At 41.4% G+C, this 16,776-nt stretch overlaps 1 protein-coding gene across 3 annotated transcripts in view; it reads right to left on the minus strand.

The window, feature by feature from the left end:
* LOC135295055 (ephrin type-A receptor 3) overlaps positions 1-16,776 on the minus strand; it is a 174,603-nt gene that overhangs the window by 56,042 nt on the left and 101,785 nt on the right. For all 3 annotated transcript variants that reach the window (XM_064411120.1, XM_064411119.1, XM_064411121.1), the window contains 2 exons: positions 5,000-5,155; positions 4,177-4,512 (listed from right to left, as the gene is read on the minus strand). In XM_064411120.1, the coding sequence (XP_064267190.1) occupies positions 4,177-4,512; positions 5,000-5,155 (492 nt within the window). The remainder of the gene's footprint in view (positions 1-4,176; positions 4,513-4,999; positions 5,156-16,776) is intronic.

Consider the following 16,776-nt stretch of genomic DNA (forward strand, 5'->3'; position numbering starts at 1 on the left):
ATTGTAAATGTTTATCCCTCCAGGCTGAAATTAACATCTGGCTTGGAATTTTCAGTGGCACAGGGAGATCCAGATACTGCAAACCCTTCAACACTCCTAATGATCCTAATTTCTTTATCACTACCTTACTTTTGTTCAAAAGGTTATTTTTAAAATCATTTTCATCCTGGCCTCTTGTAAAAACTCTGTAGTGCCTTACTGATTACCTTCTCCTTAAACAAAGTGATTTCCTATGGCTTTTTATGCCTGGGTTCAATGATTAAGCAAGATGATTAAACAAGTTACATGGCTTGTTCTGCCTCCTGGCTTTTAGAAGTATAAAAGATAAAAGGAGGAGACTGCAGATAATTAAACTACTGGCTGTCTAGGGAAGTTTGAGGTGATATAAAGTAGATCTGGGGTTTTGTTATTATTTATAATGTAGCTTTGCATAGGATGCCTCCGTTTGGATGCAGGGGTGGCTGCTCTCTAAGCTTCCTCTAGGAAAAGTCCCTGACAGAGAAAGGAATCAAAATTTTGCAGGTGCACAACTGACCTGTGGAGAGGCCAAAACTCAGGGTTAGGCACTTTTAGTCTCTGAATTGAGAAGCATAATCACTTTTTAGAGTTATTAGGAAACACTGACATTTCCAGCTGACATTTAGCCCACAAAAAGCCTTCTGTGTTTCTTCTTCAGGGATTCTTCTTTATTTTGCAATTTATTTACTTTTGGCACCTGTCTGCATCCTGCCTGAATTGTGTGGAAGAGTTGTGGTGAGCTGAGGACAGGATTTGAAGAAGTCTCTTGCTACCACATGTCCCCTTTGTTCCTCTGCTGATGCCAGGAGACGTGACAGCACAAAACTCCTTGGAATTGGTTTAGTGCTGACATTGCCTTATTGTAGCTGAATTTAGTTGCTACCACCTTTTGCAGCTACACTGTTGGGACCTTGGGTTAAAAGGCCTGAAGTCCTCAAGAACTAAGCTCCATTTAAAACTGTTACAATGTGCTTTTAGTGATCAAAAGAAAACAATCTATTTTATCATCGATGCAATAAAGAACTGAGGTGTTAGGGAGGAAAAAAAGGAAAATATTTGGGGATTGGCATGAGTAGACTTAGAAAATACAGAAAATTTAATTATTTTCACAAAACTTTGACGTTAGTAATAATTTTGCTGGAAGCATGAACACTGAATCATCACTAAAAAATGGAAGGGGTAGAGTTCAGGAAGATGCAAAGTTGGTGTTTTGAGACAGAATATTCAGATTGATGTAGAGCAGCTGCCAGGAAAATGCTGTTGCAAAAGAGGGTCATAGACTTGACCCTCTTGTTCCCAACTACCCTCTACAGGGTTTTCATTTTGCTCCTTCTGCTTGCCCTGGCCCATGGCCCCTCTGGTCTAACCTGGGTTTGTGACCCCTCACATCAATCCAGACCCATTTGGATATGGTACATGGAAATTAAGGATAAAGCTGCAGAAAAGCTCTCTTGGGACAGCATTCTAGACCTTAGAAAGCTAAAAATGTTCTTCTCATATATCCCTTGTGTGATCTGACCAGTGAGGGAATGCAAGACCAATTATATTTTTGTAATTATACTTCAAGAGACTGCTTATATACATATTTAAGGTCTAATTTTAACAACTAGCAGAGTTTCTAAGGTAATTCTAATACAGTAAACCAATTGGCATGATCAAGAGATAGCACAATTAAGCCTGTACTAACCCACATCACCTAAATGTACTTAAAGAAAAGATGGGCCATGCATAAATGCAGAAAATAAACTGCTTAAGTAGCTTTTGGGTTACAGTGAACAGAGCTGCTATTGCCAGAAATGCTTTTGACTTTGCCACATCCCAGGTACTGTGTGTTCCGCAGCAAAATCAAAATCCACTTTGCAGTGCAAAGGCAGCAGCACTGGGCCCTAGGGAAGCACGCTGCAAAGCAGGAGGCCTCTGCAGAGAAAGAGGTCAGTTTATTTTTTGGACTGGTCAGTTTATTTTTTTGGACTGTCCTCAGGTGATTTCTAACTGCTATGGTGATGAACAGGCTGAAAGGCAACACCTTTGAGCAGGGAAACAGGAGAGAGAGGGAAACTCAACAAGGACGCTCCAAACCACTGATCTGAAAATCCAAAACAATGAACTATAACAGCAACAAATTGAATGGACATAAAATGCAGGTTCCAGGACTGAATTGGGTAGATTCACTTCTGTCTGCCTACTGCACAGCAAGACAGCCTCCAGAGCACTGGGAAGTGTAGTGACTGGGGTCAGGAAATAGCCTGTTCTCACATTTTTATGCCTCCCACTACAGCTGATCTGTGATTTAAGGAGAAAACACACACCCTCTACAGTGAAAAACATTGCAATAACACAGCCCACCAGGAGGAACAACGTTACTTAGAACAATATTAACTTGTCTGTGGTTTCAGGAAGACAGAACTGGAAGTATTTTGGGGACATGGTGTGGGATGGGAGGACGTGGGAGGAGGCTTACTGAACACATGCGTGTTTTCTGTGCAAAGCCTCCTGATGGAAGCTGCATGGAGCACAAGCACAGAAATTGCAGCATCGAGTCTCTCTCTTCACTGGCACACATTCCTCCTAAAAATTTCACACCCAACCAAATGCCAGGGAAGAGTCTAGATTCTTCACAACTTTCAGATAAATGGAGCCATGTCAAACGAGAAGCAAATGGCAGAACAGTGCAGTGATGACAAAGGCTCTGATCCAACAGCCAGGGCACACTGCTGTGCTCATGCAGGGCCTCAAAGGCTTTCCTAAGTCTCCACAGAAGGAGAGCAGCCCTTTTGTACCCCATCAACTGTGACACCACGATCTAATTCAGTCTTCAGCCTCACACCCCCATCATGTTGGCAATAATTCAGAGTTGGTGAGACAACTTGTAAAGGAGGAAAAAAAAAAAGCAGTGTTTTCAACCACTCTAATTTAATGTTAGCTTTTTATGTGTCTAACATCAAAGCCTTTTTTCACTTCTATTTAATCAAAATTAATCACTAAGATTACTACAGTAATTTATGTTGGAGATTATTGAAATGAGTGTTTTATTAAAATCTGGTTTTATTAATAAAACACATTCTGGCTAAGGAATCATGTGAGCCTGCTATTAGAGACTATTAACTGGGAACTGGGAGTTAATCATAACAGTCATGCTGCCAGGTTCTTTGACAGAAACACACCGGGTTTGTTTCTGCTTTTACTTTTATGGGAATATCCAAGACAATTAGTCACCCTGGCACAGAGAAAATCCTGCAAATCAGGGAGAAGAAACAAAGGTGCATGTGGCATTCACATTCTCTGAAAAATCCCTTTGCACAGGATTTTTCCCCTGGGAAGGTGAGACGCCTCAGAAGGAAAGGAAAACAATAATTATCTCCTTTGCTTCTCCTCTGTTTTGCTCCTTTGGAAAGTTTTTTGGAGACTGTTTACCCACAGGTGGTTGTTTGATTGGATTCTGGTGTGAGTTGTTTTGTCTCATTGGCCAATCAGTGCCAAGCTGTGTCAGGACTCTGGAAAGTCACAAGTTTTCATTATTATCTTTTTAACATTCTGTAAGTACCCTTTCTGTATTCTTTAGTATAGTATAGTATTCTTTAACATAATATAGTATCATAAAATAATTAATTACCCTTCTGAGAACATGGAGTTGTCACTGTCATATTTTCTGGAAAAATCCCTTCACCAGGATTTCTCCTGGGAAGCTGAGAAGCCTCAGAGAAAAAGGAAAACAATATTATCTCATTTGCTTCTCCTGTGTTTTTCTGCTTTGGAATGTGGTTTGGAGATATGCAACAGGTGGTTGTTTGATTGGTTTCATGTGAGTTGTTTTAACTTAATGACCAATCACCGTCCAGCTGTGTCGGACTCTGGAAGGAGCAATGAGTTTTCATTGGTATCTTGTTAAGCCTTCTGTAAGTATCCTTTCTCTATTCTTTAGTATAGTTTTAGTGTAGCATAATATAATATATTTAATATAATATAATATAATAATAAATTAGCCTTCTAAGAACATGGAGTCAGATTCATCTTTCCTCCCCCCGACGGGGGACCCTGAAACCACCACATGGAGTCACATTCATCCTTCCTGCCTTCATCTGGGGGCAACACAAATACAACAGGTGCACAAACCCCAGCAGCTTCGAGCAGAGGAGAGGCAAGCAGAGAGACACTCACCAGCCTGGTTGGTCGTGATGCTGACAGCAGCAAACTGCCTGGAGAGGGTGCTGAGCTCCGAGACCCCGTTGAGCGCGTCGATCTCGAAGGTGTAGTTGGTGTGTGCCAGCAGGTCCACCACGGTGACCGTGGTGTTGGTGAGGCCGCTCTGGCGCGGCAGGAAGCGCACGCTGTCGCTGCAGGGCTCGCAGGGCCGGCTGCTCCCGCCGCACTTCTTGCAGACGATGTTGAAGGTGACGTCCTTCCTGCCCCCTGTGTCCAGGGGCCAGCTCCAGTCCAGGATAACGGAGGTCTCGTTGATGTTGGAGATGACGTTTCTCGGGGCGGATGGCGGTCCTGGGAAAGGGAAATCAGGGAGTGAGATTTTCTCCCCAAGGGTGCTCCAAAATGGGAGTAACGAGGGTGCAGAAATATAAAAGTAAAAAAAACCATTAATAGTCAAACTCTTCTGGTTATTTCCTGTGGAGACTCCTGCAGTATTTCACTAGATTACAGACCTAGGCTAACAAGAACCATGTTTCCTTATAAAGAGAGAGTCCCCTCAGGGTGCAGTTCAGGATTGAGGGCTGAGTACTGGCAGCAATAAAAAAAATCCTATTTCTCCTTCTCGAGTCTGACATGGTACAAGAAGGAGAAAACGCAATCAGAAAAGACACAAACCCAGCCCACCGATTTCCAGCAGCCTGTCCAACACTCAAGAAGACACGAGAGGGAGTGGATGGCTGACTGCAGTGGGACATGAGAGGAAGCAAGCAGGCGAGCTGTTGTGGAGGGACAGATGGAGCAGCAAGAATGACAGCCCCGAGCAGAATGAGCTACTCACTGGTGCAAGCCATGGATGGAGGGTCTTTCTCAGAGCGAAAGTAATTCTTTTCACACCTGCAGTTCAGAGATGCATCTTCGTAGGTGGAGCTGTGAGGAGGGCATTTGGCACACTTCACATTGCCAGCAGAGGCTTTGTAGAACCCAGCTCGACAGGCTGCAAAGTAACAGGGATAGAGTTTTACATTCCACGGACATCTTGATTCTAACATGTGACTACTGCCCTGGAACCTACCCATATGGGAATCACAGTTTGCAGACATTTACGTTCTAAAATTATAGATTTTTCCCATAATCAGAGCTGACAGAAATAAAACGTCTTGGTAGAATGGAATTCATGCATCAACTTGGATTTGCATTTAATTTTGCCTGGAAAACAAAACAGTGTATTGCACCACGAAGAAGAAACATTTTCTATGCTTCATTTTGAGAACTTTACTCCTTTTCCTTCTCTTCCGCTTAATTTACCAAAACATTGGCCCTACCCTGCATAAGAAACTAACTTTATCCTCTCTCTGCTGCTAACATTTTCTTACAAGGGCACACTGATTGTAAACTACGTCTCTTCAGTCCATCAGGTCAGGAGCAAGCAAGCCAAAACCAAGAAAATAACCTGAACAGAGAAAGATCTCTTCCATTTTTGAATGATCATGTCAATGATCTGCTTGCATTACCTGTGTAAGAAAGATTTTTTTTGGATTAGCAAAGTCTTGAGATGGGCAGCCTGAGGTAGGAAAAAGATCTGAACCGATATCCCAGCATCCTTCTAAGTGATGGAGGAGGGAGGGATTGTTATTGTCTCTCACCAAAACCTAAATAAACACCTGGGCAAGGCAGATTGGTTGGTTAGCTCCTGATGCCAAACACCTGAGTGAAATGCTCTGGTGAATGGTGAGAGAGCAACTGCTCTGCTCTTCCCTGAAACATCCTAAAAAGGGACAGCCTCCTCCAGCAAGGGACAGCAGGAGGAGCAGGAAGGGTTTCACAGGGAAGTGCCAATCTCAGCCACCCTTCAGCACTTCCCAGCCCTGGCAAACAGCAGCGCTTGGCTGCAGCTGCTCCCTCCGACTTCCAGGCTGCAGCAAAGACAGCTCCTGCTCCAAGTTCTCTCCTGCAAGCCCCGAGTAAAAAACCCAGAGTCTGAGCCTCTGAGTCACGGCCCCAGCAGACAATCTGTTACAGCGGAATTGTAGAGAATTGCTAAAGAACAGCAGAACTGCTAAAAGTGACCTTGTGTGAGCAGCACGGTCCTGCCCAACCTGGCACAGCCCATCCAGCTGGCACTTCTGCTGTTCCACTCTCCTCAAAGACTGCCAGGGGGGTTGGGGATACCCATTTAACTGGAGGAAATAAAGGAAACCTAAGTCCTTCTTACACCCTTCCACCAGGAGGAAATGCAGCAGGAAACAACTGGGTTTGGGTTGGTTTTTTTTTGTTTTTTTTTGGTGTAGTTGTTATTTTTGCAACTCAAATGCCATTCCCTCACACCTGGAGCAATCCCCTCTGGTGGCCCTTTGGCTGACAGAGGAACCTCCAGTGACTTTCCTGCCTCTGTTCCCAGCCCTGAGACAACAAGCCAGGCAGAAAAGATGTCAATACCCTTCTTACCAGCAGTAATAACTACGCAAACACAATAAGGAATAAATATCACACTTCATCTGCCTCATTAATACAGAGAAGTTCCACCAAAACTTCTCATGGAAAATTGCTACAGATATAAATTTCCAATGCTGTTGCTTAACCAGCTTGAAGGGACACTTTTACATTCATGAGACAGTGATGTATTTATGATTCTATACAGCAGAATCTTTAGTAAATATATATGCTAGTTTAATGCAAGGACCAAAAAGAACGAACCTACCACCAGTATTTTAATAAAGCAATGAATTTAACACAAGTAAGCAAGCTTGTATTAGAAGAACACAGATTCAGAGGGGTAAAGAAGAGAAACTCCTCCATTAATCAATGTCTCCTTCACCCCTCAGAGGAAAACTGATGGACCTCATTTAAGAAGAGGTGGTGATGGTCAGTGGGGGGGTGAGCCAGTCAGATTCCTGCTGTCCCAATGTGCCCTAGCAAGGGCATCCCAATCTCATGTCTCCCCTCAGGCTGTCTTGCACTTTCTGTCTTTGTCTGTCAGACCAATTTCAGATTACTCACAACAGCAGCCCAAAGGAGGAAAAAAAAATGCATTTACACTTGAAACTGAAGCTCAGAACTGGAGGTGCCAATGAAAAATACTGTTGATGTACTTACTGTAATTATTCCTTTCCTAATCATTTTTAAACTCCTGATATTTAAGAGAGAAAAAAATAGAGTTGTTACTTCAAAAGCCATTAATTTCTCTGTCAGAGAAATTGGATTACATGTACTGATAGAAGAAGCTTTGGCTTTTTGAAGCAAGTACCATGGCTTTGGTTTCAATTAGGTTGAAAAAAAATCATAGCAATTAGCATACAAAGTCTTCACAGAATCTCTAATTTTAGCATGGAAACCAGCTGTGAACAGCAGTTGCTTTTACTCAACAGTTTCTTGCAAAAATAAGAATTTTTTTATTTCCCTCACAAAAGGGAACAATGAAGGAGGAAGTAGATGCAATGGGTCAGGAAGAAAAAAACTGTTAGCACACTAAAAGTGAGTCAAGGAAACTTTGGGAATTTCTATACATGTGATATAAACTGTGCAGCAAGGCTGGCTGGTTTTGCTTTTTTAGAAAGATCTCTTCAAGCCTGTTGGCTCTGACTCCTGTGGTAACTCCCAACTGCAGCATTTATTCTGATTTCTGCCCCTTTTATTTGGGTGTGATGCCAGGATGACTTTATTGAGTCACCTGTTAGTCAGAATTTCAGGACTGTTTGTCCTTGTTACAGTGTGAAAATGAACTTCCTTAAGCTCCAACTGATGAGTCTGTCTCAGAGACAGAGAGCAGGGAAAGTTAATTCAGTGAGAGGAAAACACATGCATGAACAGTCTGTGCTAGGTACTGATTAAAGGAATGTGATTGTCTTTTCTACAGCAAAGTGAATTTTGCCTCATCTTAACTAATCTGCTTGGGATGAAAACATACTCCTAATTAAGGGTTAAATTATTAATTTAAACTGGAATTAATTTTAAATTAAAACATAAATCTGTTAGCAAATAGGAGCATTTTAGCATTCAGGTCCTGCAGCCCCCTGCACACAGAGCAATCTCAGCAATTCCCAGCTGTAAATAGCAAGGAACAAGTGGAGCCCGCACTGGGGATGTCCCAGCCCCAGCACTCCAGGCTTGACAGGGCCCATCTCCTGCACAAGGTCAGGGAAACTTCATTTAGAAACTGCCTGGCACTGCCCAGCCTTGCAGGAGCTCTGCTTTTTGTGCTTTTTAGGCAGGGCTGGAGCATTACAACATGCTGGAAGTGGATTTCATATCCATGGCATTGGCTGACCAGCACCCACCCATTGATTGTTTCCTCTCTTTGTTCCTCTGCTCCTCATTAAAACAGCCCAGGGGTGAAATGTCACCGAGGCATTAAGGCACAGCATCCACAAAGAAGGGAATTCAACCACAAACCTGTGCAGCTCACAGCTAACACATCCTCAGAGTGTGCACTAACGAGACAGATGAGAGCAACCCAGGACAAACCTCCTGTGCCCAGCACTGGGAAGCATTCCCCATGGAAGTGGCCACTCTTAGAGGGGCTTTGCAAACTATTCCCACTGTCACCTGAGCAGCAGCAGGTGAGTTCATTGAGCTAATCAATATTTTAGTTATCATATCAGGACCCATTCCTCACTTCCAGGATTTTGAGAAAATGCTCCAGTCCCTGCAGGGAGATAGATTTGCTTGTGTTTTAACAAAGTCCTGAAGCTGGACCTGGTCATCACAGGATGACCTTTGGCTGGGCAGGTGTGTTGGAAAGGGAATCAAAGCATCAATTAGGTTGGAAAAGACCTCTGAGACCATAAAGTCCAGCTTGTCACCTCCCACCACCATGTCAATGAGACCATGGCACTGGGCTGTGTCCAGTCTTTCTTTAAAATGCTACTGGCTCACCTCAATGCCCTCACACATCCTTGCATCTTTGAACTGTTCTCCTGTTCCTTTTGAAAGTGTTTACACAGCTTTTCCCTTTTTTTCCCCACTAATGACACCCCATTTATCAGCAAATTTACAATGCAGGTTTCCTTCAAAATTCCTCAGAGCAATGAAACCACCTTCAGCAGCTCTGGTTGTTTATTAGTATTTCAAAAGCCATAAATTCTGTAGCATTCTATATGTCTGTAGCATCCTCTCCTGAGCCTCTCTGTAACTTCTTGGACACCAACTCAGCCCACAAAGGCTTCTAAAAATTAGACTGTATTTTTGATTCGTATTTCCACTGAACTTCAGGCACACTTTTTGTCATCAGACCCGAATAAAAAGCCACCACTTAAGTGAGCAGCTCTCAAAACTAAAGGGTATTACTGTACATGCAGAGCAGGCTTTCTCTGTGATGGGCTGTGCTGCTGGGATCTGAGGGAAGAGAAAAATAAGATTGAGGAAGGCTCTAATGAGGGATAAAAGCTCTTCTTGTGATTGGACCCCATTACCACTACTGTAAGAATATCCCCAGAAAGAGGTAAGGATATTGACTTTCTCTCCTTGCCTGTAGGATCCCATTCTGTCTGGTGAAGAAATTAAAATGTTCTTCGTATTTGTATTCTTACATCATCCATGATATATGCATGGGGCAAGGATCCAGTGCAATGTGACACTGAAATGTGTCTAGGAAAACACTCCTCAGAATGAGCACTTTGCATTCTTTACACCTGAAAGCTGCTGCCAGCACAAAAGAAAAAAAAAACAGTAGTATTCAATCTTCCTCATGAGTAAATTTTTGCCTTTTTCTTCCCTGCTTCATATTTTATAGTGATCTGTGACCTTAGCATATTTTAATAAGATGCTTCTTAAATTGGCTTTACTCCCAGGTCAAGCCATTCAGCAGAAACAATTCCTGTTCCTTTGTTTAATAACTGTTACTGGCAGACATATTAATTATATGTACATAAGAGATAGCCTTGTCCTGAGGGAACAACACTGCACCTTTCAACCACCAAAAACCCAAAGTCTGCAATAGCTGCAGGTTGTGCCTTGCAGAGCTTCTGTGTCTCTGTTTGTGCAGTGTATTTCAGCCAGGACTGCTGCCAGCAGTCTTGTTTAAAGTGCAATGTCAAAGATTGCAGACCTAAAACAGCTTTACAGCAAAGAGGTTCTCACTTGTGGGCATGCAAGCACCTGGTTTCAAAATGTGTGAGGTATTGTGGCTTCTCTGCAGTCAATTCTGGGGGAAAGAAATCAGAGTAGATCACTTAAACAGGTATTTAAACCTTTAAAACAGGTATAACTTCAGTTATACCTGTATTCCTTAAGTTCTACCAGTCATTCCTCAATTAGGAATTTAATAAACCATATTTATAAATTGCCATATAAATTATTTCACCCTTACACCTACAACTCAAATACTTCAAATACTATTTCAAAAACCTAGAAATACAGGCTTAGAGATAGCTGTTAATTTATTTTTTAATAAAGATAATTATGTTAATCATCATTGTACTGTCCTTCATGCAGACCATCCAATATTTGGGGGATTTTTGCAAATTGCTGGTCTCAATGCATTCTGCTCCAGTTTAGGTAGTTGATGTGAAGCACAAAAATTCATCTTTATAAGCACTAGCTTTTGTTTTTCCTAAACAAGAGGTTTTCCTAACTCAAAGCCTGGACACACTGAGATGTATTAAGTTAGCATTTTGTCAAACAAAGCAATTTCATGTTCTGTTCTCTAAAAAAAGCCCCTTAATCTGCAGAGAGATGAAAAAACTCTTGCTAATTCAAGAAGCACTTGAATTTAGTAATTTCAATTCTAAATTAAAGAAATACCAGAGGAAAACCCACCAGAACCAACTCAAACAGTAAAAGAGAAAAAAGGTTCTACAAATACACACATAAAGAATTTTAAACGATCAGCTGGCAAGGATAAAAAGCAAAGAAATTATTTTTTATTTTTCCCAGAGCTGAACTTACACTAGGAACTCCTCAAAGGCAAACCAGACATAGTACTGTGATGGCTTTGAACAGTAAATTTTAAATAAAAATTAATTCAGGCTGAGAGTGCCACAAAGAGAAATCTGTGGCAATGCTCAGGTTTAGTCTTTGCTCAACCTCCACCCTCTATGTCAGGACTCTAAAAAGATCAAAATAAGAACATCCAATCCCCCCAGAGTAAAGCAAACAGAGCCAGCAGCCCCTGTCCCACAGGCCACCAGCTTGGGGTAAGGTGTTTCCCCTCCAGCCCAGCAGAAAAATCAAGATAGTGCCTGGCAATCCCTGCAGGCTAGATTTAGCTACTGATTAAAAAAAATAAAACAACTGCCCTGGCTTGGGGGTTTTTATGTAATTTCCCTGTGCCCAAAGCAGGCCAAAAGAACAGGTTCAGAACAGGAAAGGTGCTATAAACAAAGAAAAAGAAATGAATTTCCATGCAGATCCTTACCCGGTACCCATCTCCTATCTAATGTTAACACCACATGGAAATGCAAGAGGAATGCCAAAAGAGGGAATCACCATTTGCATTCTCTAATTACTTCACGCTCACACCTACAACTCAAATACAATTTCAAAAACCTGGAAATACAAGGTTAGCTGTTAATTTATTTTTTAACAAAGATAATGATTTTAATCATCATTGTACTGTCCTTCATGTAGACTATCCAATATTTGGGGGGTTTTTTTGCAAATTATTGGTTGCAATGCATTCTGCTCCAGTTTAGGTAGTTGATGTGAAGCACAAAAATTCATCTTTCCTTCAATTTGCCTTCAATTTTTTTTTACTTTTTTCACCAAATCAATGTACCCTTGGTTTTTATTACATGACAGGAAGACCAGCTGCTCTTGATGTATCCTCTCAAAGCCATTCCTCATCTTACAAAGATCTATCATGATCTTATCTTCTCTGTGATGAACAAACACAAACTTTTCAATCAGCTTTTACAGGAATATCTTCTGATCCTTTGATCATACCCATCTCTGTTTCTCCACTGTCATTTATACAGTGGAAAATGATCTTATTTTTCCCATGACATGTCTGATGAAACAAATTGATTTATATATTGCGCTACAGATTATATCTTGCTCTCTAACACATTTGGGCCTTTGCTTTGTTTGGGTTTTGTTTTTTATTTTGAGCAATCCATGGAACATCTCTTCCAGTCAATGCACAGATCCCAAGTTAGAACAGTTAATTCAGACACACAAAAGGTATAAATTTTCTCTCAGGGATGGAGAGAAGACGATGATGCATTTACTGAGGCTGAATATTCTTTTGCAACTTCCCACCTCTGTTAGCACATACAGGAATCTTTTGCTGTGCCTGGGAGAAAATTAATGCAGAATAGGCTCCAAACCCAGTGTCACCTTCTAATCAAAATGCTGCCTGGTGGCTCGTGTGATGTTTCAGAGAGCCCAGCCCAGCTCCCTGATGACACAGGTCCACCACTGCAATTTGCATGAATTAGTACTTTTGTTAGGAGTCTCAGCAGAGCTGTCAAATTAATTGGAAAAGAAATTTAACAAATGCCTTTTCCCTCAGAGATTTGCTCTCGGGTCAGGGTTGAGGCACATTGCTCGAGCAGTGTGGGGGAAGCTTGTGTTCTTCACACCCTTGCTGAACTTATTTTTGTTGGTAAAAAAGAGAACTTTGGTTTCTTGAGCTGTTAATTCAGTACCTGTCACAAGCAGCCCACTGACATAAAAAGACAATCTATTTCTAATGCTGCTTTTGGCTGGGGTAGGTTTAATTTTTTTTTTTTCATAGTCGCTGCTATGGGGCTGTGTTTTGCATTTGTGCTGAAAACAGTGTTGATAATTCAACCAAGTTTTTATATTTTTTTATTCCTGAGCAGCATTCACACAATGTTAAGGTATTTTTTGAGCGGGCTGGGCGTGCACAAGGATTTGGGAGGGGACACGTCTGGGACAGCTGACCCAGTTTGGCCAAAGGGATATTCCATCCCACCTTTCCTGAACACCTGCCTGCTGATGGAGAGTGGGGAATCAATTCCTTGTTTTCTTTTCCTTGTATGTAGCATTTGCTTTCCCTATTAAAATGTCTTTCTCTCAACTCACAATTTTCCTCACTTTGCTCCTTTGATTCCCTCCCACATCCCATGAGGGGAGAGGCAGTGAGTGGCTTAGTTGTCAGCTGAGATTAAATATAACAATTTCACAATACTAAATATACCAGATGCTGATAAAATAAAAATAGAATGGCTCAGTTAATGGCCAGTGACTAGAATGGCTCTACATTCATTTCCCACAAATTCTCATACCTCAGAGTTAGTTCTTTTTCCCAATTTTACCACATTTTTTAATTCAACCACTGGAGGCAAGACATGGCCAGAGGCACATAAAGTTTAGGAAGCAAACACTTGAGATACTTTACTGTCCTTCTTTTAAAACACGACCAGCCAACCAACCAAAAAAAAACCCAAACCAAAACCAAAGTTCACATTTTTAAGCACTGATGTGAACAGGAGCTGAAAAGCTAAAATTAAAGCTGAAATTGTGTCCCTATGCCTGATTCAGTGCTACTTTCACTGCCAACCACTGACTTATTACTTCTTGAATTCACTGAGAACTGGTGCTGGGAAAGGGAAGCTCTTAAGAAGAGAAATGCTGCTGCAATGGCAGGCACTTAAACCTGTAGGAAAAAATCCCTAAGGTTTAACACACTGTCATTAAAGCTGGGATATAATTTAGGGTATCAAAAAATGGCTCTAATTTGCAGCAGTGTACAGGAAACAGCCATTGCTTTGCTAGTGATGCTGTTAATGCCACTTAATGGCTGCATCTATATAAGTATTTTAGCCACACTTTTAAAGCTAAATCCCATTTCTCTCCCTCCTGTCATATGATTCACAAGATAAAGTGTGTCCAGACCACACAAATACATATATTCCAGGTATACTGGAAGAGGTTCTCCCTGCTACAGGAGTTCTGTAGGACCTGATAGAGATTTTCAGAAGTGAAACTTAAATGTTTAAAAATTGTCATGGTATGGGAACAGAGTCCTTAATTCCCACTGCTGAATGCCACTGATCTGCTCCTATTTGGCCACACTCCTTGCTAATGCAGACTTAAGCCATGAGCACCAGCCTTCAAATATCTCTGTGCTGTCAGAATCTGGCAAAAGGAAGATGATTTTATCTCAAGTCATTAAACATATAAACAGATATTGTCATGTGCAGAGAGGTTTCAGTGATTGCCAAAGAAAAGCTTTAAACAGGAGACCCAAAACATTACAGTTTCATCATTGTCAGAACATCCTCTTCTCTTCATGTGCCTTTTTCACCAACTGTATTTTCATCTTTCCAGCAGAAAGCCTGAAAATTAAACAGTTCCAGCCCCTGGGGACATCTGTGAGCTGACAGTCTTCTCACAGCTGAAAAGAAAGGATTTTGCAAAACTATCTCAACACTCAAGTGCATTTCTGCATTGTGTGCTTTAGCTTTTGCCTCTTCTTCCTTGGTATTTTTCCTTTTAAAAAGAAATTGCTTAATTACCTAACATGCATTTTGTGTGCATGTGTTTAAAAAGTCTGGGTTTGCAGGGTAAGCAATTATCTGCTGAACAAAAACCCAATTAAATGTAATTTTTTTTTTAAATCCCACAGTTCAGCATATTTCTTCTCTTGCCTGCTACCTGTGTGAATCCAAGGGGGGCAGAATCTCAGCTGTTTAGAAAACAAAGAATCTGATGGATTGCATTTTACAGGGTATTTTCTACAGAACGAAATCCTTCCTTACAATCAGTAACAGAAACAAGAAGTCAATATTCTCCAACAGCATTCACTTCTCAATGCAGAAATTCATCAGAAGGGACAGGAAACTAAGTTTGCATTGTTCTGCTCTGTGCTTTTTCTAGCAAATAATACTGTGTGCTGATATCCAATGCCACATGTTCAATTAACAGTTTGCAATTCCACTGGACTTTATGGGGAAAAGAATCAAAAATCAGCATTACAATGCCTTTAATGACTCTGCATTGTTTTATAAGAAAGGTTTTACTATATAGACATCATGCCATTTTCTGAGTGAAGGAACAATACTGCAAACACCATGGATTTAACTAGAACATTGGTTTTATATTAATTTTTTCTCACTTCTTACTTTAACAATAAAAAGCAGAAACCAAGGAGGCTGAAAGGTCATCCAAAATCCTCAAAAGATGGAAGCCTTTAGGGAATCCACCATGAGATTTGACATTTTGTGTCTATCAGGATTACCTGATGCAGAACAGGGTGGGGTTTTTCCTACTAGGAATATTCTTGACTACTCCCACTAGAATTCTTTGGAGTTTACTAAGAGGTTTGAGCACTCTGCAGCTGAGCTGAAATAACTTTTGTGCTTTATCCTGGAAATGGGGTAATCAAATTCAAACTGGTTACTTTGCTTAACAAAGCTCTGATCACAGGTCTGTTTCCAAAAGATCTATTTTACTTTTTCTGAACAAATCTCAGGACAATAACAAAGGCTTTCTTTTTTGCAGGCTCTTTCAAGAATGACAACGAATCCAGAAAAAAGAATTCTGTACACATTAAACTGGTACAAATGGTACAAAACAGCACATAAACAATTTTAAGCAATGTAGTCAAGAAAATCTGTTTTTGAAAACTAAAGTTATAGCAGAAATAATTTCCTCCTTATTGATATAACTTTGGGACAACTGGTTTCCAGCTTACATGTCATTGAGACCTTTTTTTTTCCGCTAAATACTACATTTTAAAAGCCAATACAGAGAGGAAAATAGGAAAAACATTTTTCCTTGGCTAAGTGCTTGCACATCTCACATTCACTACTAACCAGGTGCATTTCTGAGAGCCCAGAGCTGATGGGTCAATCTCTACACCTGACACAAAAGCTTTGCAGACTGGTGAGATCCCATATAGGCTTTCCAGCCACAGCTGGAGCTCCCAGCCTTGTGCTGGGAAAAAATGTGTACCACAGGTGAACAGGGATTCAGCTTGGGATAACCCTGGACCGGAAGATAACCCTAAAAGATGTTTCTGAAACTGTGTTTTTCTGCAAAGCCATGGTTCAGCAGCTCAGGAGCCCTCATTTCCCCACCAAACCCACAGAATAAGGGTGTGTGTCAGCTGTGAGCATCCCATGGAAAGTTTTTCTTCTATAAAAGGCTCTGCTCTTCAGACAGGAATCCAGTTAAAGAGTAATAGTAATAATGTCCATGTAAGTCACTAAAGCATTCCTACTTTTTTTTTTCCCTTCCTCCTCTCCTTGCTGCCTGTCCTGTGTGTCAGATTAGAAACACACAACAAGTGATTATGATAGGCAAGTGTAACTGTATTTTGAAGGTACTGTCAAAATGCATTAGCAAAACATCCCATTATAGCCCAAGCAATCTGAAATGATCTCCCACTAACACGAATGCCATCAGTGCTGTGTTCTGCTGCCCTGACACCACCAAGTGAGGCTGTGACAGCTTCCCACAGTCACAAACCTGGCACTGCAGATCCAGCACCTCGCCAGATCGAGCCCTCACATCCCCACCTGGTGCCAAGGACATGGCACACGCAGCCCTTTGCTTTATTTTGCTCCCCCCTTATAAATTAACTGTGCAGTGACCCCTCCTTCAGCACTGCTAAATAAATCCTGAATAGCCCTGTCTGGGCAAGGCATGGCCAGCAGTGCAAGGGCCAGGGAGCTTCCCCCAGCCCCATCACCATCTTCTCTGTGCTCTGTG

This window comes from Passer domesticus, chromosome 2 (assembly GCF_036417665.1).
Source record: "Passer domesticus isolate bPasDom1 chromosome 2, bPasDom1.hap1, whole genome shotgun sequence".
In the NCBI taxonomy this organism is placed as follows: domain Eukaryota; kingdom Metazoa; phylum Chordata; class Aves; order Passeriformes; family Passeridae; genus Passer; species Passer domesticus.